The sequence below is a fragment of the Epinephelus lanceolatus genome, chromosome 8 (assembly GCF_041903045.1).
Source record: "Epinephelus lanceolatus isolate andai-2023 chromosome 8, ASM4190304v1, whole genome shotgun sequence".
NCBI lineage: Eukaryota > Metazoa > Chordata > Actinopteri > Perciformes > Serranidae > Epinephelus > Epinephelus lanceolatus.
The window spans coordinates 24,279,189-24,306,357 of NC_135741.1; the positions used below are offsets into that span (position 1 = coordinate 24,279,189).

At 39.8% G+C, this 27,169-nt stretch overlaps 2 protein-coding genes across 2 annotated transcripts; one reads left to right on the forward strand and one right to left on the reverse strand.

Moving 5' to 3' along the window:
* The first annotated feature begins 11,898 nt into the window (after nt 1-11,898).
* On the forward strand, nt 11,899-21,462 carry c1galt1la (core 1 synthase, glycoprotein-N-acetylgalactosamine 3-beta-galactosyltransferase 1, like a). The gene is made up of 4 exons (XM_033628112.2): nt 11,899-12,155; nt 14,798-15,052; nt 16,825-17,489; nt 20,567-21,462. The coding sequence occupies exons 2-4, from the start codon at nt 14,842-14,844 to the stop codon at nt 20,909-20,911; spliced, it is 1,221 nt and encodes a 406-aa protein (XP_033484003.2). The 5' UTR covers nt 11,899-12,155; nt 14,798-14,841; the 3' UTR covers nt 20,912-21,462.
* A 428-nt stretch (nt 21,463-21,890) lies between these two features.
* Nucleotides 21,891-23,950, reverse strand: tac3a (tachykinin precursor 3a). The gene is made up of 7 exons (XM_033629879.2): nt 23,783-23,950; nt 23,291-23,406; nt 23,076-23,175; nt 22,831-22,860; nt 22,675-22,728; nt 22,468-22,534; nt 21,891-22,188 (listed from the first exon to the last, which is right to left on the reverse strand). Exons 2-7 carry the CDS (start codon nt 23,390-23,392, stop codon nt 22,170-22,172), a joined length of 372 nt encoding a protein of 123 aa, XP_033485770.1. The 5' UTR covers nt 23,393-23,406; nt 23,783-23,950; the 3' UTR covers nt 21,891-22,169.
* Nucleotides 23,951-27,169: the final 3,219 nt, after the last annotated feature.

Here is a 27,169-nt window from a genome sequence, read left to right on the forward strand (position 1 = left end):
TGGTACATGGACTATAAATGACATCCAAATACTGCTCAAAAAATTTGGTCCCAATCGGCCTTATGGGGGCGCTATAACATAGAGTGTAAAGCTTGAAAGGCTCTGCCCGCCGCACCACAAGTGCTATTGACTTGAAATTTTACACACACATCCTCCTGATAGTCCTCTACAAAAAAGCCTCTTGCACCCTGAATGCCACCCTTACAGAATTTTTGCTAATTTTAATAATGTTAAAAACAGTAAAATGAATAAGCTTTTGAAATATTTGTGCTATCAACACCAAACTTGGTATGAGTCATCGGGGGACCGAGACACTCATTTCTATTATAAATGAGCAAGATCGGACGAAAAACACGGCTGCCGTCAAGCAAAGTGTCCTTGGAAAGGGCGGGGCTTAGCGAATATCGGCTGTAAAATGTTAACCGTTTTTCCGATCGTCACAAAACTGGGTAAATATCATCAGAAGGGGACCAAGAACACACCCAAAAAACGATTTTGAGATTGGCACATAGGGGGCGCCACCGTTTTCTCCATTGAAAATGAATTACGGAATCTTCAAAAATCACAAAATTTCAAACTGTAACTACGGATTCATACTTTCAGCTAGAAACTCCATTCAAACTGGAAAATATTCACCAATTCCTTGACTTTTTACATATGATTCAACTTTTCAATCCCATTCAAACTTTCCAAAATATTCAGCGTTTTCTGAAACTTGGTTATAATGGAAGTCAATAAGAAAATCCTTCAAACTCACTCATCTTCACCCACACTTCACGAACTCATACATTCACGTAGAAACTCCATTCCAACTCTGAAATGTTGACATTGCCATCAACTTTCAGTGACTGATTCATATTTTCCATATCTCTTTTAGTTTTTCTACACCAGCTGTTTAAAAATCATGAAATTTTCAGCCCTTCTCAGAATTTATAATGGGTGTGTATTGCGTGGAATGTTGAGAGTTAGAGTGGGTGATGTCATCGCTAGAGTGCACAACACCTCTGAAATCATCAAGAAATTTTCTCTTAAACTCGCTGGTGCGGCCACATCGTTCACTCTACATACACAAATTGTACACCAAATTGTAGGAAAAGCCGTTCCGGTCGCAGAGGTGTGACCGCTGAAGAAAATGGATTTAGGGTTTTGGCTGCAGGTGGTCTAAAAGGACAACAAGTCCAAGCAACTGCCCCATTCACTCCCATGTTAAGTGAGAGCCCAAATTTCTGGAAGAAAGCAGACCATTCCACTTATGTCCATCATGGCTCTGGCCTCATTTTTCACACCACAGAAATGAAATTTACACCTTTGTGATCCGCATCCTGTCCTCTCGCTCACGGTGTGCTTTTTGTAGCTGTAGCACTTACGGTTTTTCATTAAACAGTTGGAGTTTGAGAGGAACTTTTGGCTCAGTTTCTGCCTTTTCTTGGTGTATTTAAATTTGACTGTGCCATTGCCAACTGGTGATTGGCTGAATCAACTCCAGCCGTTCGGCCAATCGTCTGTGTGTCACAGCACAGTCAAATTTGAATATTTCAGCAACCTGACTTCTTTGCAGTTAAAGCCTCATCATACAGAGGTAATTACATATGTGTCAGTCTGCCTGTCTGGGTCTGTCTGTCTCTGTCTTTCTGTGTCCATCTTGGACATTTTAGACTGCAGTCTTTTTTAGCTGTTAAGTTAAGCTGTTTTTTCTATCTGTAAGTGGACATACACACAGACAGACAAACAGACTCACACATACACAAACGCGGCAACAGCACGTGAACATACACACATTCAGGCATGCACACACACACAGACACACAGTGATACATTTACTGCTATTAATAATTAGCATATTGCTATGGGGATACTAGTTGGCAGCGAGCATCAGGCACACTCAAAATTTCATGTGAAATTTTCTAGTTCATTCATTCACTCATTCATTCATTCTTGAAAATGAAAATTTCATTCATGAAAATTTCAAATGCTCTGCAGAGATCAGATGAAGGCCACAGGATTTGTTTAAAGCCAATTTCCCAATTGCATATTTGAACCTAGCAACAGCTTTCTTTTTAATTTCACTCTCAGGTCCATGCCTTGATTTACCAGCGATAACCCAATTTTTAAAAGCTTCTCTGGCTTGCTGGTGGAGTTCATCCACATACTCATTCCAGCCTGGCCTGAAGCTGTACTTCTTTGCTTTTCTCTGAATGAGTGGTTTACTAGCCTCATTCAGACCCTGCACAATTCTGTCATATATTACACATACAGTGCCCTCCAAAAGTATTGGAACAGTGAGGCCAATTCCTTTATTTTCGTTGTAGACTGAAAATATTTGGTTTTGACATCAAAAGATGAATATGGGACAAGAGATCAACGTTTCAGCTTTTATTTCCAGGTATTTACATCTGGATCTGATACACAACTTAGAAGATAGCACCTTTTGTTTGAACCCACCCATTTTTCATGACAGCAAAAGTATTGGAACATGTGACTGACAGGTGTGTTTTGTTGCCCAGGTGTCTCCCAATTACATTGATTATTCAAACAATAAATAGCACTGGATGTCTGAGCTCAGTTTCAGATTGGGTACGATAGGTTTTGCCTGTGCAGACTGCATTTAGAGGTGGAACCAACATGAAAACCAGAGAGCTGTCTATGGGTGAAAAAGAAGCAATTGTGAATCTGAGAGAAGATGGACAATCAATCAGAGCCATTGCACAAACATTGGCCATAGCCAGTACAACCATTTGGAATGTCCTGAAGAAGCAAAAAAACACTGGTGTACTAAGCAACAGACGTCGAACAGGTACACCAAGGAAAACATCAGCAGTTGATGACAGAAACATTGTGAGAGCTGTAAAGAAAGACCCTAAAACAACTGTTAGTGACATCAGCAACAACCTCCAGAGGGCAGGAGTGAAGGTATCACAATCTACTGTTCGCAGAAGACTTCATGAACAAAAGTACAGAGGCTACACCAGAAGATGCAAACCACTCATTAGCAAGAAGAATAGGAAGGCCAGGCTGGAATTTGCCATAAGGTACAGAGATGAGCCTCAAAAATTCTGGGAAAAAGTTTTATGGACTGATGAGAAAAAGATTAACTTTTTCCAAAGTGATGGTAAGGTGAAAGTTTGGAGAAAGAAAGGATCTGCTCATGATCCCAAACATACAAGCTCATCTGTGAAACACGGTGGCGGTAATGTCATGGCTTGGGCTTGCATGGCTTCTTCTGGGACGGACTCTTTCATCTTCATTGATGATGTAACACATGATGGCAGCAGCAAAATGAACTCAGAAGTCTACAGAAACATTTTGTCTGCTAATTTAAAGAAAGATCCAACCAAACTGATTGGGAGATCCTTCATCATGCAGCAAGATAACGACCCAAAACACACTGCCAAAACAACAAAGGAGTTCATCAGGTGCAAGAAGTGGAAGGTTTTAGACTGGCCAAGTCAGTCTCCAGACTTAAACCCAATAGAGCATGCATTTTACCTGCTGAAGAGGAGACTGAAGGGAGTAACCCCCCAAAACAAACAACAACTGAAAGAGGCTGTGGTGAAAGCCTAGAAAAGCATCACAAAAGAAGAATGCAAAAGTTTGGTGATGTCAGTGGGTCACAGGCTTGATGCAGTTATTGAAAGCAAAGGATTTGCAACTAAATATTAAGTCTCATTCACTTTAATCTATTTTAAGTTTATATGTTCCAATACTTTTGGTCACCTAAAAATTTTGTGTTCCATTACAAATAATGCTATCTTCTAAGTTGTGTATCAGATCCAGATGTAAATACCTGGAAATAAAAGCTGAAATGTTGATCTCTTGTCTCATATTCATCTTTTGATGTCAAACCCAAATGTTTTCAGTCTACAACAAAAGTAAACGAATTGGACTGACTGTTCCAATACTTTTGGAGGGCACTGTAGCTCTTCTTTCTGATTTGGCATACCACAGTTGAAATTATCACACATTATAGCATCATATGGAATTTCAGTGTTACCTATGGTCTTCTCAGTCAAGTCATGATAATGTAGCAGGTCGTTCTCTGAGAGTTTAGCCCACTCAATTTTCCCACCATGATTAACCTGATTATCATCCGTGGTCATTGTAGGTAGGTTTTCTACATTGTGCATAATGGAGACAGGCATGTGGTCCATTGTTGCAAACCCATACAAAATCTCAACTTTATCCACACATTCATGGGCATCAGCTGTGCTTACACAATGATCTAGCCAGGATGTTGTATTCCAAGCCTCACTGACATATGTATAGCTATCTGTTGGCAAATGGATCTTACTTGTTAACAAGAGCTTATTATCATGACAAAATTCAACTAGGTATCGGCCAAACACAGACTTCCTATCAGAGATATCTGCATTCAAATCACCCATTACATAAATACGGGTACATTCATTTTCCTCAATAAAAGAGCCAATAAAAGCAAGCTTTTGAAGATATTCGTCCTCGTTACTGGAACATTCATAAGGTGTGTAAACATTCAAAATGATAAGAACATTACCATTATAAGAAACTTTTATTGCAACACACCAGTCTACTCTCAATCTAATCACACTGATCAGAGGGTCATATTTTTTATGCCACATAATGGCCACACCTCCAGGTATTCTGCCTTGAACCAACCCCAAGCTCAAATCTGTGGTTGACTCCCCCACCCCATGGAAGTTACTATGAACAGAGTTAAGCTTGTCCAGGTCCTGTAGACAAAGAATGTCAGTTTCCTCAAGGAAACTGACATTCTTTGTCTACAAGAAACTTTTCTTGTAGACAAAGAATGTCAGTTTCCTCAAGGAGTTTGTCAACAACAAGTCGCCGTGCCCTTTCCGCTGCATTGTGTCCTAGACGCAGGCCGCGTGTGTTATATGACACAATTCTCATGAGAAGTAGACAAATCTTATGCATGTCACCCAAGTAAGCAGCGATGGATGAAATGATTACTGCATGTCATTTACCCAAGCTTTCTCTTTACATCATGTTTCTCTCCACTCTCCTTTCTGCTTACATGTATAACTCCTTGTATGTTCACACAGTTGATCCTGGGTTCCAACTCCAATGTAGTTACTCAGTCTTGTTAATCATTAATGATATGGTGCAGATTTTAAGTTTAATACTATTATGGCCAGGACAGTCTGACAGACTGACAAACAGACATTGCAGGTCTCTCTCACTCTGTGAGTTTTGCTAATATTTGATGACTTCCCATCCTACAACATAAGTGAAACAAACATGATGTCAGGACATTTTTTACCCTTGAAGAGGGCGGCACATGTAGGCCTATTTTAGATTTAGTAAAATGCCACAGATTAGCCTATGTTTTTGGAACTTCACCTGGTTGAACAATATGGTAAATAGGCCTACTATCATTTTGATTTCATTTGATTTGGAAACATAAAACATTACATAACATTTTTATAGACTAGTGGTTGTTCAGGTGGGGTTAAGAAAGATAAACACAAAAAGCAATGTTGTAGGAATTGAGCAGAGAGAAAACAATGACATAGAGTACTGGGCCTATCCTATTTGTACCTAGCTAATGCATCTGGGTCTCGTTTCAATTTGGTTTTTCCGTAATTTGGTTTTGAAAGAGAAAACGGGAAAACGGAAGCACTTGCGTTATTTCGTTTTGTGTCTCAAAACGGAATAACGGGAAAACGGCCATATTTCCGTAAATCCGTTTCATTTTGAAAACAAAATATCAAACTATCAAAAGGTACACGGACCCTCACTACCACATAATACCACTTCATGCAAATGAAGCTATTATGTCATGTTTGAATAAAAAAGCCTGCATGTGCACATGTTGCTATAGTTATGTGACTTTTGAGGTCACATGAATATATTTAGAATGGTTTGATAATTTGCCACTTAGACCATGGGGAGGAGACCAGCTGAGTAAACTGATCTGTGGATGAGAAACTTGCAACTGAAGAAGTTACCCCCACCCCTCGGCCTAGACACTGGGGAAGGTAGGGAATCTTGAGGTCACCGGATGAGGGAACTTCTCGGTTGAAGATCCAGATTAAGATGGTCTGTATCTTGATGGAGGTGGTGCAGGGGTGGAGGTGGGCTGGGAGTTTTGCTGAAATGACAGCTGGATGACAGCAGAGAGAGAAATTTGACAGCTAATGACGGATTGGTAGAGAACAGGGAGAGGCTGGCAGACTGTGACTTGTTGAAATATGTGAAGAAGGGTGGAGCAAGAGGATAGTGGGAAAACAGAGAAGTGGCTTTGAGGTATACTTACGTAAAGAGATGATCTTCCTGTCTGAACTTTCACTTACCTTCATTTAGGTAAAATCATAATAGTACACTCACATCTGTGTCTTTAGCCTTACAGAATATTTTACAGCCTCTCCCATACACATCCATTATTATCTCCAGATTTCTCCCAAAATTATCATGATCATGGAACAGTGATTGCTTAAATATTAAAATACCTATTGAAACTTTGAAATACGCATCAATAGGTAAAATTTCAATTTATATTTTGATGTTCAAATGGAGTCTCTATGTGAAAGTATACCACAAATGTTATTAGCATGTAGGCTAGCTGAAAACCCGATTTCAAGAAATGTGTGACTTGGAAAGAGTATGTATTGCTTGGAGCTTTCAGGGACAGAGTGGGGAACGTCTTGCACTACGGCAGATGAGGGTCACGGTGAGTGGTGAGGGTCACGGTGGCTGGTTTGGGGCAGAACAGGTTAGAACCCGCAGATTGCCGCTCGCGGCTATATTTATTAAGTTGATTTTTCTAATACAGAAGAGACATTATTTCCATCATTATTTCATTTCATTTATTTTACATTTATATTTATTTTTGTACAATTGAAACTTGTAAAAAGATTATTATTTTAGGCATAATAAAAGCAAGTTGAGTAACCTCTGAGAAGCCTATCTAAATTTCTGTCTTTGAGAGATATTATTTTGTAATATAACTGAATTTTCTATCCATACATATAAACTTTAAATATATTAAAATTATAAGGCATCTTTGAGTAAACTGCGAGTATCATTTAAGTAGGCTATCGTGACTGGGGCAAGTGTCCTCTTTTTTGGAAATCAAAATATGGTCACCCTATAATTAGGTGTGTAAGAGCCAAATATGTCTTTTCACTCAGCAGACATTAATTGTTTTTACCACCACTGGGTGGCGCTCTATTGGTATTTTGGGCTTAGTGTATCAAGGTAGGAAGGACATTGTAGCTGTCAGGTGTTTGACCCCAGAAGGGCAAATGGTTTTTTGACCGCTGTGGCGTGGAACAGTGTTCGACATGCTGAAAGTTGTGTGTTCGGTTTTGGCGGACAAATGAACAAATGGACATTTATTCACCTTATTGCATGCTGGTATGAATAAATGCAATAATTGTTTTGCAAATGGACCCTGCAGTTCAGTCTCTGAACACAACACAACCAAGGAAGCTGTGGCATCAGCTGAGGCAGGCGCGTCAACCAGGTCAGGCCGGGTTAAATATATCAGTAGCTGCAAGTAATAGACTGCTCCTACAGGGGGTTTTTACTGTGGTGGTACAGTGGTCAGTATTGTCGCCTCACAGCAAGAGGGTTGCTGGTTCAAACCTAGGGTGGGGGGTTTGCAGAGATGCATGTTCTCCCCATGTCAGCATGGGTTTTCTCCGGGTACTCCTGCTTCCTCCCACAATCCAAAGACATGCAAGTTAGGTTAAGAGGTGACTGTAGAATTGCCCGTAGAGGCACCATGGAGCATTTTTAGTGAATGTGAGTGTGAATGGTTGTCTGTCTCTATGTGTCAGCCATGTGATAGTCTGGGGACCTGTCCAGGATGTACCCTGCCTCTCGTCCAGTGTCAGCTGGGACAGGCTCCAGCACACCTGTGACCCCTAAAAGGATAAGCGATTACAGACAATGAAACAAAAAAAGAGACCTCTGTGAATAATTTGGCTCCCGGTACAACTTCCTGAATAATGAACACTGAAGGAATCCTAACTAGAGTTCACACTTGGGACATGGGAGAAGTTTCAGGTTGCAATCTGCAGTCCTCACCAAATAAAGCAAAATCAAATCAGACACAACATATTATTCCAATCAAAGTATCTTCTTATGTCTGAAAACATGTCAGGAGGTGATCTTTTGAAAAAAATTGAAAGATTTCATAATCACACAATGATTAGGCCAAACACACAGGCGTCCTGCAAATTAGTGTGGGTTTGTTACAAAATCCACTTTCACTTTAGTTTTTATACTGCAGTTGTGGCTGTTATGACAAAATCAAGAGGGTTGCATTTAAGAGACAGCTTGCATTGATACTCTCCTCTAAGGCAGTGTAGTTACTGTACAACATTGTGAAACTTCAGTTGCAGTCAGGATTCAACCACACTTTCAAAAGATTTTTTTTCACTTTTACCAGTGCAGCTTTCAGAACAATAATGCAGTTTCTGTATCAGTGTTTAAATCAAGAGACAGTCCCTTTGGATGGGAAATTCTCTCTTCTGTTGCTTTGGGTGATTAAACGGATGCAGTCTTCCTGTTGTTGATTTTGGCCTGTATCTTGCTCTTTTTGACTCTGCAGTTGGCCACAAACTGTGTGTGTGCCTGCCCATCCTGTCCATGTGGCTTCCTGAAAATCTGACTACATCTCTCCTATCAGAACCATGTCGGTCAGTTCCACTACTTAACGCTGAGCTCTTTCATTTTGTGCCAGTAGTTCAGATTCAGATTCAGAATCAGATTCAGAATACTTTATTAATCCCCGGGGGGAAATTGTTTTTTGTTCCAATGCTCCATGCAAAGTAGAAATAGAAATACAGCATGAATGGAAACAAGAGATAAAGATGAAGATATAAATAAATACTAAAATAGACAATGAAATAAATAAAATAAAATATTAAAGTAGACATTAAAATAAAATAAAATAAGATAAAATATTAAAGTAGACAATCTAAAATATATACAATATACAATGAAATGGTTGTTATAAATGAATTCATCTTCATGTTAGCGTTGAGATGAGCCATTTGGAATCTGTCTGTGTTTTATTATTGTTTTATTTTGCTGGTTATTTTCCAGCTCAGTCTGTGTTTTATTATGGACTCAATAAACATGAATCCTGTCTTTAGTTGACTCTGTTGTCTTGACTGTGTTTGTGTGCCAGATTGATTGATTGGTAAATATAAATCCTGCCTGCTGTGTGTACTCTATGTAAACATCCAAAAATGCCTGAAAACAGATTTTTACAATCTGGAGAAATTGTATTCACAATAATAGATGGGTACAGTAAATTCTAACTGTCTAATGCACTTTATTTCATAATTAAGTTATAGAAAATTGTTAAAATGCAAATGTTGTTTTGAAGCAACACTGAACATTTTGGGTATTGTGTATTTAGGTTTATATACTGTTCAAATGCATAATTAATGGTTGGAATTTTCTTTTTTATCTCTACAAAATAACCTAGACATGTTTATAATGTTAGTCGCAATAAAGTTCAGACTATTGCACTGTATAGTTTATTATAATTGTGCACTTTGCACATCCTCTCTGTAGAGCAAACACAGTATGCTTGTATTTTACAGACGTTTTTCTTCCATTTACAGAATAATGCAATATTATTCCATGACTCTTCAAAGATGAAGAGGGTAAAATTAACTCTCCCAGTAGGTGCCAGTGAATATTAATCAGAATTTAGTAGTTTGGAAGACAACATGCTGCTCGCAACCCAGCAGAAACAGAGCAAATGGTGGTGACATACAGTATGTCAGGAAAGATACACACCAGTAAACTAAAAGAACCCAGTCAGTTATTCATCCATTTTTGTAACAGCTTATCCTCTTGAGGGTCACGAGGGGCTGGACTCTATCCCAACTGACACTGGGCGAGAGGCAGGGTACATCCTGGACAGGTCACCAGACTATCACAGGGCTGACACATAGAGACAAACAACCATTCACACTCACATTCACACCTACGGCCAATTAGGAGTCACCAATTAAGCCTGCATGTCTTTGGACTGTGGGAGGAAGCAGGAGTGCCTGGAAAAAAAAACACGCTGACATGAGGAGAACATGCAGGCTCCGCACAGTGGGGCTCCCTCCTGGGATTGAACCAGGAACCCTCTTGCTGTGAGGTTACAATGCTGGCCACTGCACCACAGTGCCACCCCCAGCCACTTATGTGTAAAACAAATAATCGAACACTGAAATGTAACTATGATAGTTGGATAGTTGGATTTGTGTAATGTTTGCTGAAACATGCTTACTCTCTTACATGCATTCATGGGTTGTTCCACAATGGTACAAAGTTGCTGTTCAGACAAACAAAGTTATGATTTTATTTATGTTTTTCACTTTCAAATGGCATGAATTTGAAACTTAAAAATTTTAGAATATTTTCTAGGGGTACTGGATGAAATTTTATTTAAATTTAAAATTTAGATTTTGAACAGTAACCCTCTTTTTCTTACCTTTATGATATGGTGTTGCTTTAAGGTTATACAAAAAAATATATATATATTTTGAAAGTTTCTTTAAATTATGTTTACATAGTCTATTTTATTACAGAAAAATTACAAACATTTTTTCAGAAACTGGCATCATAATGTGTACCATAAAGAGATATTTACATCAGCCATTCACCATCTATCCATTCAATATATCATTCCTTTGCACTATTTGTATGTGTTTACAGTTCACAGACACACAACTTATATACAGATATATGTTGTTGTTGTTTTATGTATAACCTATATTTATATATACACCTATTTATAGCATACTTTTATGTACATAATAGTTCTATGTTTGTTTTTTCATCCTTGTTCAGCTTTGTTTTTAGCTTATTTAGCTATTTCTATTGTATCTTGCTGTAAATTGTTCTTGGATCTGTGCATCAATAGCAGTTTAAAACCTGAGTCAAATTCCTTGTGTGTGTGTATGTACACATAGGCTACTGGGCCAGTAAAGCTGATCCTGATTTAGATTGATGCATGTGTTTAGTGCTTGTGTTATAGTTTATATGGTGTCTGACTGGCATACACCCCCTAAGGTCAGGAAATAAGCACATAACATCACAGCAGACCCTTTACACCCTGGTCATAACCTGTTTCTATTTTTCCCCTCTGGTAGGCACTACAACACACTGTCCCCCAGAACAACCAGACCGAACCAGACACAGAAACAGTTGATGATGAACAGTTAAATCAGTCATACTCTGCCGCCGTCATCACCCTGTAACAACACACATGTAGACCCATTATAGACTGTTATAAATTGTAATGTTATTGTAGGCAGCTTCTGCCACTTTCAATATAAATCCTGCATACTGTGTAAACATGTACACATGCAGGTATTGCACATTATCATCCACTTCATACAGTACATCATTCACTAGGCCTATTTATCTATTGGCACTAATTATATGCTTTGCAACATAAAGAACACCTGACTAGTATTTAGACATTTTTTATTTTTTTATTTTTATAGTTGGTCTTTAATGCTTTTTATATAGCCTATATTTATATAATATTTATAGATTTATTATTATTATTATTATTATTATTATTATTATTATTATTTTACATAATAGTGCTGTCTATGTTCTCCTTTTATGTGTCCAGCGTTGGTGTCCTTGTTCCTGGCTGTTGCAAGTGCATGTGAAGGTGTACAGGTGCAGATATAAATTTTGTAGGCGTTGTTAGGGTGACATCTAGTGGCCAAGATTAACAAAGCAACAGCATTTCCTCTCTTTCTTTAGCTCTGTCTCTCAGCATGTTTAAATCACATATTTTTTTATAATAATAATAACAACTACTAGTATAAATCAAACTATCAGTTAACTGCCGTTAATGCATTAGATTAAAAGAGGTGAATGGCTACTTCCGTATTACGTCACCGGCAGCCAGCCAATGAGAGCCCGCGTTTCCAGAGCTTAGCCCGTGATGCCGAGTAATGTAAAGCAGTACAGTGGCTTTCCTCTCACTAATCATGTCATTTGCTGACGTAAAATCGGGACGACTTCAATCGGCAACAACACAGCGGATCAGTGTGACCAGCATGTAACGACATGACTGACAGGTTTAACGCGTTTGTGCGGGTTTTTCAGAAACAGGAAATATTTCGCTTCTAAACCGAGGTGCAAGCATATCGTGCCCACAAATGACTGATGTCCCAGCAAAGGTAAATGACACACACATACGAGTGTAGATCTTCACCATAATTTTGCAGGCGGACAGCTGCGTGTGTGTGTGTGTGTATTGGCACCAGCTGTATAGACAAAGGTCTGTGTTGCACATGGCCTTAATTCGCTGTCGCAGCACACTCAGTCATGTGTCTCTGGTATAAATGGATGTTATGGCTTGACTAGGGCGACTGGATTGTCGCCTTTTTTTTATTTATCGTCAGGATAATGAAGGGAAGCATAAACTATGTAGAGTATATTTCTGTCAAAAACATCTGTTGTTATGTTAATCGTTAATATATGTCTCAGGGTTGGGGTCTTTAACCTCATCGTGAGGCAACAGTTAGATGAGATGAGGCAGTGACACACTGACACAGTGTCAAGTGTGAAGTCCATGTCCACAAAGGACTTATCTTAAGTCCTCGTGCTAAACTAAAATAAAGTGTGGTCACGTGTTATAATATGGCTTAGTTTAAATATATTTCAAGGTACACTATGAAGGACTTTATTAAAAAAATATATTGACTCATTAAAAAGTAGGCCTAATCCCTCTTAATCAAGTGTGCCATCTGCCTATAGGTGTAGATTTTAGGGGGTGCAGAGGACACATCCCCCCTAATATTTAGAACATGTGCATTTGCCCCCTGCAAATAAAAAACACAAAAGAAGCAGAGGACTTTTATTCTGACAAAATGAAAGGCTTTTACATCTTGGATTGGTGCAGAAAAGGCACAAAATGGTGCGTGCAATTTAACCAGGATGGAGAAAATCAGGGGTCTCCTTTATAAACATTGCCTAAGCACAAAGCAAGGCCTGAAAGAGGCATACGCCACTTCACATGCAAAGTTTGTGATCTATAAAACCAGAATTGCTGGGAGAAACTTTGACCCACACTTACAAACATTTTTGTGACAAGAAGTTGGGCAATGCAGATGGTGAGGTGGAAGCCTGACTGTCGAAATTGTTGAATATTTACACCATTTCTGCGTTTTGTTCATACATACATTTTTTAAAGCTCTTTTTTTTCATCAGCATTCTATACAAGCAATACAGTTGTTACATAGCTCACACTGTACATATTACTTTGACCATTGTACAAAGTTTTAAGCTGCTGTAACATCTATTCAGGTTTAAGACAAGTCCAGTGAAGTGTTCAAGTGCGATAAGATGCACATCAGATTCAAACTTGCAAGAAAACAGAAAGAAATAAGATACCAATAATAATGCTAAATAAATAAATGTGTGTGTGTGTGTACATACAAACATACCTGTTTGACTACATGTGCACTCACGAGTAAAGAGAAAAAGGAGGATATTGATGTTAGAGTTCCCTTACTGCATTAACAAACTCATCACAGGACTCCACCTCATTACAAATTTTGCTCTTTGCAACCTCAGTGCACATGTGATTTGTTCCATCTCATACAGTCCCCATATTTTTTTAATCCAGATGTTGTACATTGGAGTTTTAGAATTCAATTATTTAATTGTGATATATTTAATTGCAGCCCCCAAGATGATTTGTAATAGATTCATTTTTGCTCTCCCCTTAAACCCTTCAGGGATTGCTCCGAGGAGAGTCACCCTTGGATCTCTGGGAATATTTTGTTGAAACACTGCTCTCAGGCCATCTAACACATCCTTTGGACCAAAAATATGAATGTGGTTTCCAGTTTGTGGGCCACATTTTCTCCAACACTTGTCTGAATTGGAGGAGCCCCTTTAGCTGTTACTTGTGGGGTCCAGAAATATCTTGTTATACAGATATTGGAATTAGTTGTCAACTGTGCGTCACTACAAATTTCCCTCCAAGTGTCTCATATGTACATTTATAGTATGGATCCTACGCATTGTTTTATAAATGAGACCCCAGGTGTTTGATGCTCAAAATTTTCCAACCCCTGTTTCATATGGTCCTCCTCAACGTTGAAATGAACCTATGTGTTTTCTTATTTCTTCCTTTATTTGGTGTGTTCGGGATATTACTTAGTACAGCGTGCAGATGAGGTTGGGACTTCATATTTAGGTAGCGACCAGTCAACCAGCACTTAGAGGAAGCTACAAAAATTGCAGATATTCATTAATGTGGTAAATCACTGTTAGAACACCATTTTACTGGAGGACACTTTCTGATTTACAGTAAGTCAAGTCAAAGTAATTTAGGCTGGGAACAGAAATTCATATTCACATTAATAGAATCAGTCACTAGCTCAGTGTCCATGTATTGACTCTAACACTCTTCAGTTGAGACACTTTCCATCTTGGTGACACAGTTGTCTGTTGTTTTAGATTTTCCTGTCCAAATGTATTTCAATAATGCACTTTAGTTTGTTTAAAGGCAACATGTCTGTCTGAATATGAGAGGGCGAGATTAGGCTCCAGGGGGCAATGCTTGAAACATGTTGAAGTCTGGGTTTAAAAAGTGCATCCAATATCATTTGAGTGAAGTCGAACCACATCAAGTCTTTTCATTCTTTATGCACACATGAAAAACATGTCTCATTGTGGCAGCACCATTAGAGTTTATTGTCTTTTCTGACTCGATGATTTGTAAAATAATATTAATGCTACATTAAGAGACACATTTCGGGTTTGTCAGTCCATCATATCGATCCTGTTGTGTTGTTGTGTTCCCATGTAGACATGCTGTAACTGGGACATCACGGTGCTGGAGACAGTCTCACAATGAAGGGCTCCAGCTCCAGATGGGCCTTCTCCCTGGGCTTCTTGGTGGGGGGCTGCAGCATCTACTTCTTCCTGCGCCAGGTGTGGTTTGAGAGGAGCTACCCCTTGCTGTCAGAGACTCAGGGAAAAGCCACAGCGGTGTCGGAGAGAACAACCATCTGGAGGAAGGAGGGAGGTGCTCTAATCAGCCTGCTCCACCCTCACCATGCAGGTGCTTTACACTCCCTCACACTGGGACTCTGCAGATAAAATAATTAAATACATATGAGGTGACAAATAGAGTTTATTGAGCGTATATACTGTATGTACGGTCTTTCTATGTTAGATAGACAAACAGACAGACAGATAGATAGACAGACAGATACTATATTCATTCCTAGGGGAACATTTGCATGTCAGGTTGGCTGAACTCATGGGATTTGATATCAAAGCCAGAGGTGGGACCAAGTTATTGTTCTGCAAGTCACAAGTTGTCTCAAGTCTTTGCAATCAAGTCCCAAGTCAAGACAGGCAAGTCTCAAGTGATGTCCTAAATTAAGACTGACAAGTCCCAAGTGACGTCTTGTGTGTTTTTGTATACAAACAAAATTATCTTTTGTCATTTTTCTAACTGGCACTCAGTAAGGCAAAGTTAGTTCTTCTTGGTTCTCCTCCACAACTTGATTGGATGGTGTCGGATAGGTTCAAAAATGTCAAGAAATGAAGGGAAATTAATTGACTTTTAAAATAATTAATAATTGAAATAATATTCTTTTTAATCTGTGGGCTTGGGGGAAAAATATCACGTATTTTCAAGTTCAAGTGAAGTCCCCAGTCATTGGTGTTAAAGTCTAAGTCGAGTTGCAAGTCTGATTTTGTCAAGTCTAAAGTCATCAAATCTGTGACTCGTGTCTGCCTCGATTCCAAGTCATGTCACTCATGAGTCGTGAGTCCACACTTCTGATCAAAGCTGTATTACATCTAAGCTAATTCCCTCTCAATTAAAACCTTGTACCCATCATAGCTGGATGTAAGATCCATCTAATCTTGTTGTCAACCGATGACTGAGCCATTTGAGTTCCTGGATGCTCACGATGATGGCGGTGGGGAAGTGGAGAAAAGACACTAATAGACACTGACAGAGAAGATAGGGTGTATATTATTGGCATGGATGCTTTGATTGATTTGGAAGTAGCCTTGGCAGAAGATGAAAATGTACACGGAGGCCAAAAAGAGAGGGGTCTTGACTGATCCTTGCCCATTCTTAGTTACTCTTATACTGTTAAAGAGATACTTGCAGGTTTTCAACCAGTTTTAAATCAAAAACAATGTGGGTAGTATGTGTCAATGAACTGTGGTAAAACTTCCCTTCATCTTACCAGTGTTGAGATCTCCCTGCTCATCTCACCGCTCAAATCTGATAACAGCATCTAGCAGATTTTTGCCGGCTCTCGGGCTGTTGTTTGAAATACAGATTGTACCTCCACATTCTTGTACGCCTGCTACCTTGGACACAAAGAGTATAGAAGGGGATTAAGAGAGAGAGATGTCCTCTTCTCTCTCAAACTCAAACCAAAATGAGATCCAACTGTAAAACTAGGCAGCGCTGATTAAAAAAAAAACTAATTCTGTTACTGTATTGCCTTTTTCTTACCAAAGATATCTTCAGAAACATATTTTAGTGCACTGTTCGTTTGTAAAAATTGAGACTGAAATACTGAGATTAAATTATAAAACTATGCAGCGCTGATCAAATATGAACTAAGATTCTGACTTGACCTGACTTGACAAGGTTATCAGAGTTTTTTTTTTCAACTTTCATACCTGTTTCAAAATGCAATGAAAGGGAAAAAAAACACAGGATGAATGTGGGGTACACTGGATGGACATGGAGAAGTCATGCTGATGTGTGAGGTGTGCCATACCTGATAAAACTACACATACAATCGGTCCCCTGCACACCAGTTAACATTATGTATTGTTCTGTCTGCTTTGTCCCTCCAGATGAAGACAGCCGGGCGGCAGATCTGTTGTATCAGAAGGTACGTGTTCTCTGTTGGGTGATGACAGCGCCGTATAACCTGCAGAGCAGGGCCCGCCATGTCAGGGCTACCTGGAGTCGCCATTGCAACATGGTGGTGTTCATGAGCTCTGAGGAGGACCCAGACTTCCCCGCTGTGGGCCTGGGCACCAAGGAGGGCCGTGACCAGCTCTACTGGAAGACCATTCGAGCCTTCCATTATGTTTACGAGCACCATGCGAGTGAAGCAGATTGGTTCCTTAAAGCAGACGATGACACCTTTGTAGTGGTGGACAACCTGCGTTGGATTCTCTCCAACCACACCCCCGAAGAGCCCATCTACTTCGGCAAACGCTTCAAGCCTTACACCAAGCAAGGCTACATGAGTGGAGGGGCAGGCTATGTGCTGAGCAGAGAGGCCCTCAAGAGGTTTGTGGAAGGTTTTCGGACCAAAGTGTGTTCACACACCACACCTGTGGAGGACCTAGCGCTGGGGCAGTGTTTGGAGAAGATGGGCGTTCTGGCGGGGGACTCCAGGGACACTTTGCAGCGAGAAACATTCCACCCGTTTGTGCCAGAGCACCATCTGACTGGCAAGTTCTCCAAGAGCTTCTGGTACTGGAGCTATTGTTACTACCCCATTGTTGAGGCAAGTCTTTTCACTTGTGTTTTATTTGTGAGCTATAGTGCTGTGAGATGGCACTACAGTATGAGTTGATAGAGATGGTAAAAGCAAACAAATAATATCATACCTTTGCTTCAAATGCTTTAGAATGAGGCGCTCAGGGGAGTAAAGCTGCTTTCACACTGCGACGCAGTAACTTGTCACCTCGAGTTATTTCAATGAGGAGAAGGCAGCAGAGGGGAGGCTGTTTCCAACACAGCAGTAGGGGTATGAAGCGGCTGCTGCCCACATGCACATGCACAGATTTTGCTCTGCCATGCTGAGTTCACCGTGTTGAACTTCTGCCGGTTGCTGTGGCTTTGGCTGACCAAATAGCGGGTGTCATGATAGCAGAAAGAAAACAAAATGGAGGAGCTGATGATGTTGGTGTCTGAATACCCAGAGTTACAGTGCCAGCAATTTATGAGGACAACCAGAAGAAAAATAGCACCTGGGTTAACCTTTCCACCAAACGACAGATGACTGGTAAATTGCCCAAATATGTATTTCAGTGACACCTTCCAGCATTGACCAAGGCACCTGCCTGTCATCACAGCCAGGGACTGAAGTGGCAGCAGCCAATTTAAAAAATACTTTGCTCCTTGAAGAATCTCCCTTGCAGGTTGGCGGTTGTCAGGGCGGTTACCACACCGCAGTGTGAAAGCAGCTTAATGGTTAAGATGCATACCACATAGCCGCAGCATGACTAGTGCGAGGGAACTTTTGTTGCATCTCATACCACTGTCTTTCCCCATATTTCTTATGGTGTTGTATTGTAACAATGTGGGAAGTATGTGTCAGTGAGCTGCGACAAACTTCCCTCCATCTCATAGCGCCCAGATCTCCCTGCTCACCTCTCAGTTCAAATTTTCTGGCTCTAGGCCCGTTGTTCAAACCAGATTTTACTTTACCTTACAGCATTTTCATATGCCTGCCTCCAAGGACACAAAGAGTACAGAAGCCATTTGAGAGAGCCACCTCCCCCTCTCTCTCAAATGCTGTCCAAACTAAGATCAAACTGTAAAACTAAGCAATGCTGATCAAATATAAACTGAGATTATGCTACTGTATTGCCTATTTCTTGCCTAAAATGTGTTCAGAACCATATTTTAGTGCACTTTTTTCTGTTGTAGGTTTTCTACCTCGTGTAGCACCAATGTCAACATTATTCGCATCTTTCTACTGCATACACAGCCCAGTTTTATGAACAAAAGACCATCTCCCCAGCAGTGAAATACTTCTTTAAAGCACAAGGTGGTTCACAAATAGCTCCGTGATAAGACAGACATCCTGTGGAGTGGATTAGCCTCATTAGAAAGGTACAAGTCAGGTTAGCCAGACATGCTACAGGGGGGGTGAACCTTTTAGTTGAAAATCCTTTAATATAATTAGTGTACATCTGCACAAGTGAGACAAATTATTCTTTTATTTTGAAATGTACAGCAGGGCCCTATTCACTAACTGAAAATGAATATTGTGCAATTCACTGCTTATTTAGCTTTTGAAGACTTAAACAAGATGTAGGTGTTTGTATACCCGACTCATCACAGGGATAATAACCAAATAAATTAATATGTGATTATCTCACATAGTCGAAGAGAGTGAGTGAATTGAAACAGAAATGAGTATGTTTTAAAGTAGATGATTGCAGCAGAGACAATGTCCTGTCAACAAAGGGAAAATTGGTCAATTTGTTGCAGATTATGCAACTAATTTATTGTACTTTGCAATTAAAATGAGACAGGTTCATTACTGATCCTGTCACATACTGACTGTCAGTGTATGGAGCGTCTTTGTGTTCTGTCTGTGAAAGAGAAACAAGAAAACAAATTGTTTTTTGATACTAAAGTAATTAGTTTTTTTATCAGACTGTACAAATGGAAATTTGTGTTTTTAGCAATGTCAGCATGTGACAGTTTATAAGGACTTGAAGGCTGTGGTGGTTCAGGAGGTAGAGCAGGTCGTCCACTAATTGGCAGATCAGTGGTTCGATCCCCAGCTCCTTGTGTGTCCACGGGCAAAATACTGAAAATGTACCGTCTGTGTATTATTGTGTGTGAATGATTAGCCAGCGGCACCTTGCACGGCAGCCTTGGCCACCAATGCATAAATGTGTGTGGGAAGACGAGAAAGGAGCTGTATAAAAGCGGTCCATTTACCATAAGGCTGCTGATGTTATATATTCCTCTCATTGTGATCAAAATCAAAAAGACCAAAGCAATAACTTTGTGTCACAAAAACAAAGAACTTAAAAATGAGTCACACTGTTTCACTGGGTAACAGCCTTCATCAGGGTGAACGTCGCCACTTTAAACTTACATATTTGGTCCTGCTACTGTCGCGTGTATCATCCCTTGGCTGAAAATAGTTCCCAACAAATTGTTGTTTGCATAACATTTGCTAAAAACCTCAGTGCCCAAATGTTTTTGGAAAATTACACTGTATTTAGCCATATTTAGTCAGGTGTGCTGCAGGCTTAAAGCTGAGTGAACTAATATATTATTGGTTTTGTTTTTGATTTCTAGAATGATCTCAGTCTTATTCATTAAACCAATGCTAATGGCAAATGCAGTCATGTGAGAGGTGCTACATAGAATAGATAATAATAATTATCATTATTTTTTACATGGATTTGCATAGTAATTGCAACAATTTAGGGAATTGTTAGACTTCTCATGCCAGTGGAATTGTTAGCACTTCATAAAATGGAGACCATATTTACTTACAACAATGTTCTTGAATCTCTCCCTCGGGTTACATTGGTTTGAAGTTGTCAGTGGGACTGTTCACTTTACAGGCAGCTTCTTTGTAGTGTATTATTGCTTAATTTCTTTTTGTGCTGGAAAGTAATGTCAGTAAAATCAGTGAAATCTGATTGCAGTTTGTCGGATGTCTCGGATGTCTAAATGTCTCATGATTATTATTGCCAAACTGCACCATGTAGCATATGTGGCAATCAGATCTTGTTTTAAACTTGTATCTTTACATGTGTGTGTGTCTGTGTGCCATCCTGTGTGCTCACATGTGTTTTTCTGTGTGTTTGCACGTGTGTTATTCCTCAGGGTCCACAGTGCTGCTCTGATCTAGCAGTATCTTTCCATTATGTCGAAGCAGAGCTGATGTACACACTGGAGTACTACACTTATCACCTGAGAGCGTACGGCTACAGGCCGCGCTACCAGCCCCCCTTACGCCCGGGTCTGAGCCTCGGCCCACTGGCAAAGACAGCTGTGACGGTGGGACCTAAACGAGTCCAGGAGGTGACAGACGGAAGGAATCGCTCATCTCCAGCAATCTCTGGTGGTGGAAACCAAACTAAAGCAAAGACTGAGCCAGTGAAAGTGGCGAATGTGAGCTCTCTCATCACTGAGAACAGGACGGCAGTCACTCAAGGCAGGCACCGCTGACTCTGTGTTTCAGTTGGGGTTGATTGTACATGATTGTGCCAGAGAGGTGTAACCTATTGCCCTGCACATCATGTCAGCTAGTGTTTTCTTCTGACAGGTCTTACTTGATCCGATCATGATATTTTCCAGCCAGTTTGACACTGTCAGCACTCACAGTGAGAGTTCGAGAATGATTCAGTGGCAGCTCTGTATGGCTTCGCTATTTTCAACCAAGGTAAACTTTTGGTTTAATTGTGTTTGACATAACCAGCATTTTAATGTGTGAATTTATGATGTTACACAGTCACAGATGTGTGTTTGAAGAGAAGCAGGAGGAGGCACATAGAATTTTATTTTGATGTATTTTACCAGCACCTGGTCTGAGCCAATAGATTTTATCATTTTTAATTCATTGTTTTATTTTTCTTGAAATGGAAAGCAGCAACAAATGTCAGTGTGTGTGTGTGTGTCAAAACTGAGCCCCTTTTCTTCATGGCCTCTTTGCTTCTCGGGTGTTAAATCTGATGTTCTGGTTTTCAACATTTGAAATTAATAAATTTAATTAGTTGAAATTAAAAGTTCATTGTTTTTTTTTCCCTTTGTGACTGTTTGCATATTTCCTTTTTGATTTCCTTTTAAACCCTCTGCGGTTAAATAGAGCAGACTCTAAATCCACAGCAAGCAGTGAGACATACTTTTTTTAAAAAGAGAAATGCAACAACTGTGCTTTGAAAAATGTCTCTTATTTTTACTTTTGAGTGATGTGCGATGCTCTAATGTAGAAGTGCGCACTTGAAACCACCTGTAGTTCTTTCTGAGAGCCCTGTTGCTTCTGATGAACACAGTATTGTACAAAACTACAATGAATCCCTCCTGTCAAGTGATTTTATATAACTCAAAAATAAACATTGTAGCAGGTGTGATTAAACGTCACCGTCAAGCTTGATGAATCACTCATGAACAGCTGCAGGAAAATGCACCGACATTTGAAATGAGTAGATGATGTATAAAAAATTATGTTTATTTTGAACGTTTGAAGAAAAGAGAATAAGATGATCAACAAACAGAATGTATCGGCTGTCACTACTAATCAGGTTTGTCAGTGAAAAACAAAATACAATCTGTGTAGTTTATGGTCACTTTCATTAAGCCAGCTGGCAGGTTTACAGTGTGAATCACGCCATGTAGTCGTTTCCATCAGACATGTAGTTCACTGTGTGTGTTCGCTGTGATCTTCTGTCAGTATAACCAGATGAGAGAGTTGCTTTGGTATGAATGTCTACAGCCCCTGAAGAAACCTGCAACAAAACACATCACATTTGTATGTAAGTATTATGCCTGCACTCATGCATTATGTGAAACAACACGGCAAAAACCAGGCCAACTGGAGCGTCACCTTTTAGTAATGAAAATCATGTAGTGGAAATATATAAAAAAAAATGTAATATGAGTGAGCAGTGCTTTTAAGACCTGAACACTTGTGGTTTCATTCTTTAGTAGCCAGGTTAAGTGTTAACTTTATTTTTCCAAGTAGTGGAGGTTTTCCTTATACTCAGTGAAAAAGAAGAGGCACTCACCTCAGCCTGCACTTGTTGAGAAAAATGCCTCTCCTTTCTGGATACTCTCTCCTCCAGGGACCATTATCTGTGAGAGCAGACATAATATAGCCCCATGAAGACATTTTCTCTGCACGATGAATACCAGGGTAAACCTTGAATCTGAATGCCCACAAAAGCCGAAAGGGCTACTATGGACACTTGATGTTTGTAAATTACCACACTCACCAGACTCTGAGTTTCTCCTTCCCATTAGACCAACAAAAATGTCATGCATTTCCCCTAAAAAGAAGAATGAGATCCATTCAGTCTTATGTTTTATGATTTTAGGTCATTTAAAGTAAGCAAGCATTTCATATCATCACTAAATCACAGAGCTCTTACTTTTTTGTGGCGACTCTACTTCATTTGCATCTGATAAAAAAAAATGGAAAAGAAAAAAGAAAACAAAGCTTTGGTGATCATAAATTACTAAGTCCAAAAAGATAGAGCATTTACAAGACAAAGTCAATTGCATTTTTAATCTTATTTTTATTTTTCCATTGTATGTTAATTGTTCCCGTTAATTGTAGTTTGTTTTATTATAATTACTATTATAAACTTCTAAATGTAGTCAGTGGGAGACTCACCGGCATTTCTTCTTCCCATCAGACCCACAAAGCTGTCATAATCCAAATCGCTATACCTCTTCAGAATGTTCCGCTTGAGGTTATCCAAGCCTGTGGTCTGCTGCAATTATGAGAAGCGAAAATAAACACATAAATTAACACACAAATAAATAATCAGTTTATGTTAATAGATGCTGTGAAAATCAACTCTGTCATTACGCGCCAGAAAAACCTACATCTGATGATGATCTGCGCGATGCGGGCTCCTCGCATCTGGACTGGCTGCATCGAAGTTTCATGATGAGGAACAGAGTCACCAGCAGCAAACCTCTCCTCATTTTCTAAGCAGTACCTGTGTGAGAAAATGTACAGTTATTCTGTTTTAACCATACAGGCAAAAATATCGCTGAACATCAGGACCCAGTTGTACCTGTTGCGCACAGCTCACTGCGTAATTGGTGCGTAAAAGCGCGCGGTTGCTAAAGATAGTTCATGAAACGCATTTCTAATGTAAGTAGTAAATGAGTCTTTTGATTCTCTTTATGTATTCAGCCAATATAGGAAAAAACATGACAATTATGTCACGCAGTCCCCTTGTGTTTCCTCTCCAAAAAGTCATGATAAAACCCTTAAATCCACTTCGTCATGACAGAAAAAGAAAACTGTTGAAACTAGAATAAATCTAACATTTTACCTTAAGTATTTTTGAAAAAGTATTTTTTCTTTACCTGTTTTCTGTCGAGCAGATAGTTTGGTAAGAGAGTCAGCTGCGTGCGCCCTGGTGCAGAGGAAAGTGGGAACGGATAGATCCTGCACTGAGATCCGGTCAGTATAAATGAGGCGTCCACGCTTTGGGCTAATAAATGATAGCTGGATACCTACGTAACGCCAATCAGCAACTGGAGCGTAGGTGGAGTATCAGGGCTTATATCACGTTGTGCTGAAGGCTACGTAGAATACTCATTGATGGTCATGATGCTGCTGAGAGCTGTTGCCTCCTCACCAAACGCACGCACACACCATAAAAAACGACTGGGCAACGTCACGAGGACAAAGGTTCGTGGTCCCCAGCCCATCTATAAACATATTTCGGAATTTTCTTAAACATTAGGCTCCAAAGGCAGAGGGCTTTGGCAAAGAGGGGAACAAAGAGACATGACAATAATGACAACTAATGATATTGTTTGACTTAATACCTCAACTTGTATGTTCAAAGAACAGCAGTCTGATTTATCCACCTCTTTGTCACTGTATGCTGTAGTTTATCGACACAAATAAGATAGGGTCAAATAGCAAACCAGCCTATAAAGCCACAAATGTATGAGCACTGCATCTTTAAGCTTCCCTTTTTTTCTTTTTACATCTATCTGTATGCTGAACAAGGGTGTAGGTTTCATTTCAAATTGGGCTGGACACATTAAAGTGGGATTTTGGAGTCCTCCCCCAGGAAATTAGAGCATCAAAAGATTAATTTTCTGCATTCTGGTGAATTTTAATGCATCAATTTGTGCCTTTTCCTGGATCAATTCATGTTGGAAATGTCTTTAATTTTGTCAAAGTTAAACTCCGCTGCCACTTTCATGTTTTTATTGGGGGAGACGATTTCACATGTTTTAAATCTAAAGTGGGATTCTGGTGATTTAGTGCGCACACTGAGTGGAACAATAAGAAAGTTCTCTTTTCTGATCTTAGAGTTAAAGTGAGTCAGGTTTATGACATTGCTCCAAGATGCTTTGATGGTGATGGCAAGAATAACCTGCATGCCAGTATCTTTAAAGTCAATCACCCTCATACATGAATTATACACTAATAATTTTACGCATGATCCATGATGATGAGGATACAGAAAAATAGAGGTCCATGACAAAAATAGCAAATTTTCAATCTGATTTACAAAGCATGTTTTCAGGGGAGCTCATGTCTTATGAAGAGGAGCCAAGCTTCCCCTGGCTCCCCTGTAGTTGACATCATCCTCACATGCTCCTTTAGGTGCCTTCCGCTCCATTGACCAGTCAACGTGGTCACTGTCAAGATACTGATCTTTTTAGGAAGCAATTATATAGACAGCAGCTGCCTCTGCATGTCGCTATAGATGACGGTGATGTATGTGACTAGATAGGCTGTGTGTGTTTGAAGTGGACTGGTCAATACCCGTTCATACAGATAATGTGAAATGAAACATTTGTCATCAACATCTGGGCAGGTTTTGGTTAGTTAATGGAATAACAGGCTCGTTTGTCACAATGCTATCTGAATTGAAATGAATTAAAATGAAAATTAAAATGTGTTTGAGACAACATTGAAGAGCATGACTCAGTATGTGGTGTGTTTTTATAATAATTTTATTACTTACAAAATAAAACATCATTGTGAGCTAAGGACACAAATCAACAAGTGAATATTATCAGGACAGATAGACAGGCTGAGTTGTCACTTATGACTAAAATGTAGATGTGATGTTTGGACTGACGCATCATCATCATCATCATCATCATCATCATCATCATCATCATACCAGCACTGACACAATGAGTAACACGAGATTCAGAGGGTCACTTGAAATCGTTTTCATGGCTGCTAAATTCTCCGCTAAACAGCTCTGACAAGTGATGAGATGACATGTCTGTTTTGTTGTTGAGTGTGTGACACTTCTTTGAAATACATTTACCTCCGAGCAGCACAACATGATTTAGCTGCTCTGGCATTGTACGAAGGTACTGTATCATAAACACAGGCTGGAGAATGACATTTAGTATTCATCTAAATCCTGAAAAGATGTTTCTGTGTGTCATGAAAAAAGTATTTTCCCTACATCATTAACAACTGGAAACAACTCAAATTTAATGCTCCTACCAAAACCTATCATTTTTTATTGCAATTACACAAGCAATTACTCTTGTGCTTGTGTTTGCACACACGTTCAGAATGCAAAGAAGCATGAATATTTCAGCAAAGCAAAGTTTGAGATCATAGCTGTAAAACAGGCATGGGGAACTACTGCAGATATCAATGGCTGGTGGCCTCTGGAGCCTGAGGCCTGATAGAAGAGGGTATGTCACCAACAACAAAGCACCAGGCATGAATCCAAACAGTGCATTTCACAAAAGGTTAACACTGCTATGTTTTAATAATGACTTCCCATTTCTATATTTGTCCTGTTCCTGTATGTAGTAGCGTGGGGGCTGCAACAGTGCAGGGGTTCGGGTTGGGAGATCTGACAGAGGTGGGGGAAGTCATTAATTGCATTTTTACATTATTGATGAGTGTTTTTTAAATCCCAGTTGGTAATCAAAGCGACCCTGTTTTTGGACTAACAGAGAGCACATGGAAAGAGTGCCAGGGGCTGTTTATCCACAACGTGCCATGACAGGGGAAGCTTCTTGTCCAACCCGAAAGGCGAATGCATATTGGGTCGGATGTGCTGCAGGGTCAGATGGACGTCCTGCCATACATCACAGGTAACCACATGCCTTACGCACTGCTGAACAATATGACATGCACCCTCTAGTGTATTGCATTTGCATGTCATTCATTACCTGGACACTGCACAATGAAAGCTCTCACTTCTTATGGCCCCCCCTCAGAGCTGTGGGCAGCTGTGTAGGTGCTGACAGGTCAGCAGCATGTTCACGGTTGGCTTATGCACAGCAGGTAGACCATGGTGGCTATAGGTAGACCAGTATGAGACAAGACAAAAATAAAAAAGACACAGCTCAGCCTCGAGCTAAGATGATTTCAAATGAAGGAACACTGCTGCTGATGGGTGACCAACACATTCTCACCCCAAATCATTATGCTATATATTGCTGCTTTATCAGCGACCTTTCACATCTACATATTACACGCTAGGTTCCTCTCTGCACCTGCTGTTGGTGTTTCGGGATCCCACAACCAACAGTGGGACATCAACAGAGGCACATAGTTAAGTTTAGCAATAAACATCATGGTTTGGATCTATATTCATACGAGCCCAGTGTCACTTTGAAGTCGTCGAAATCTGGCACTTGAGCAGTAACTTGTGGCGTCAGAAACCAACGAAAAAAGGCGTCCTTTGACGTTGGCATGATACATGGCCAGTTGCCATTATAGTTTAACGGACTAAAGTTAAGGCGGCA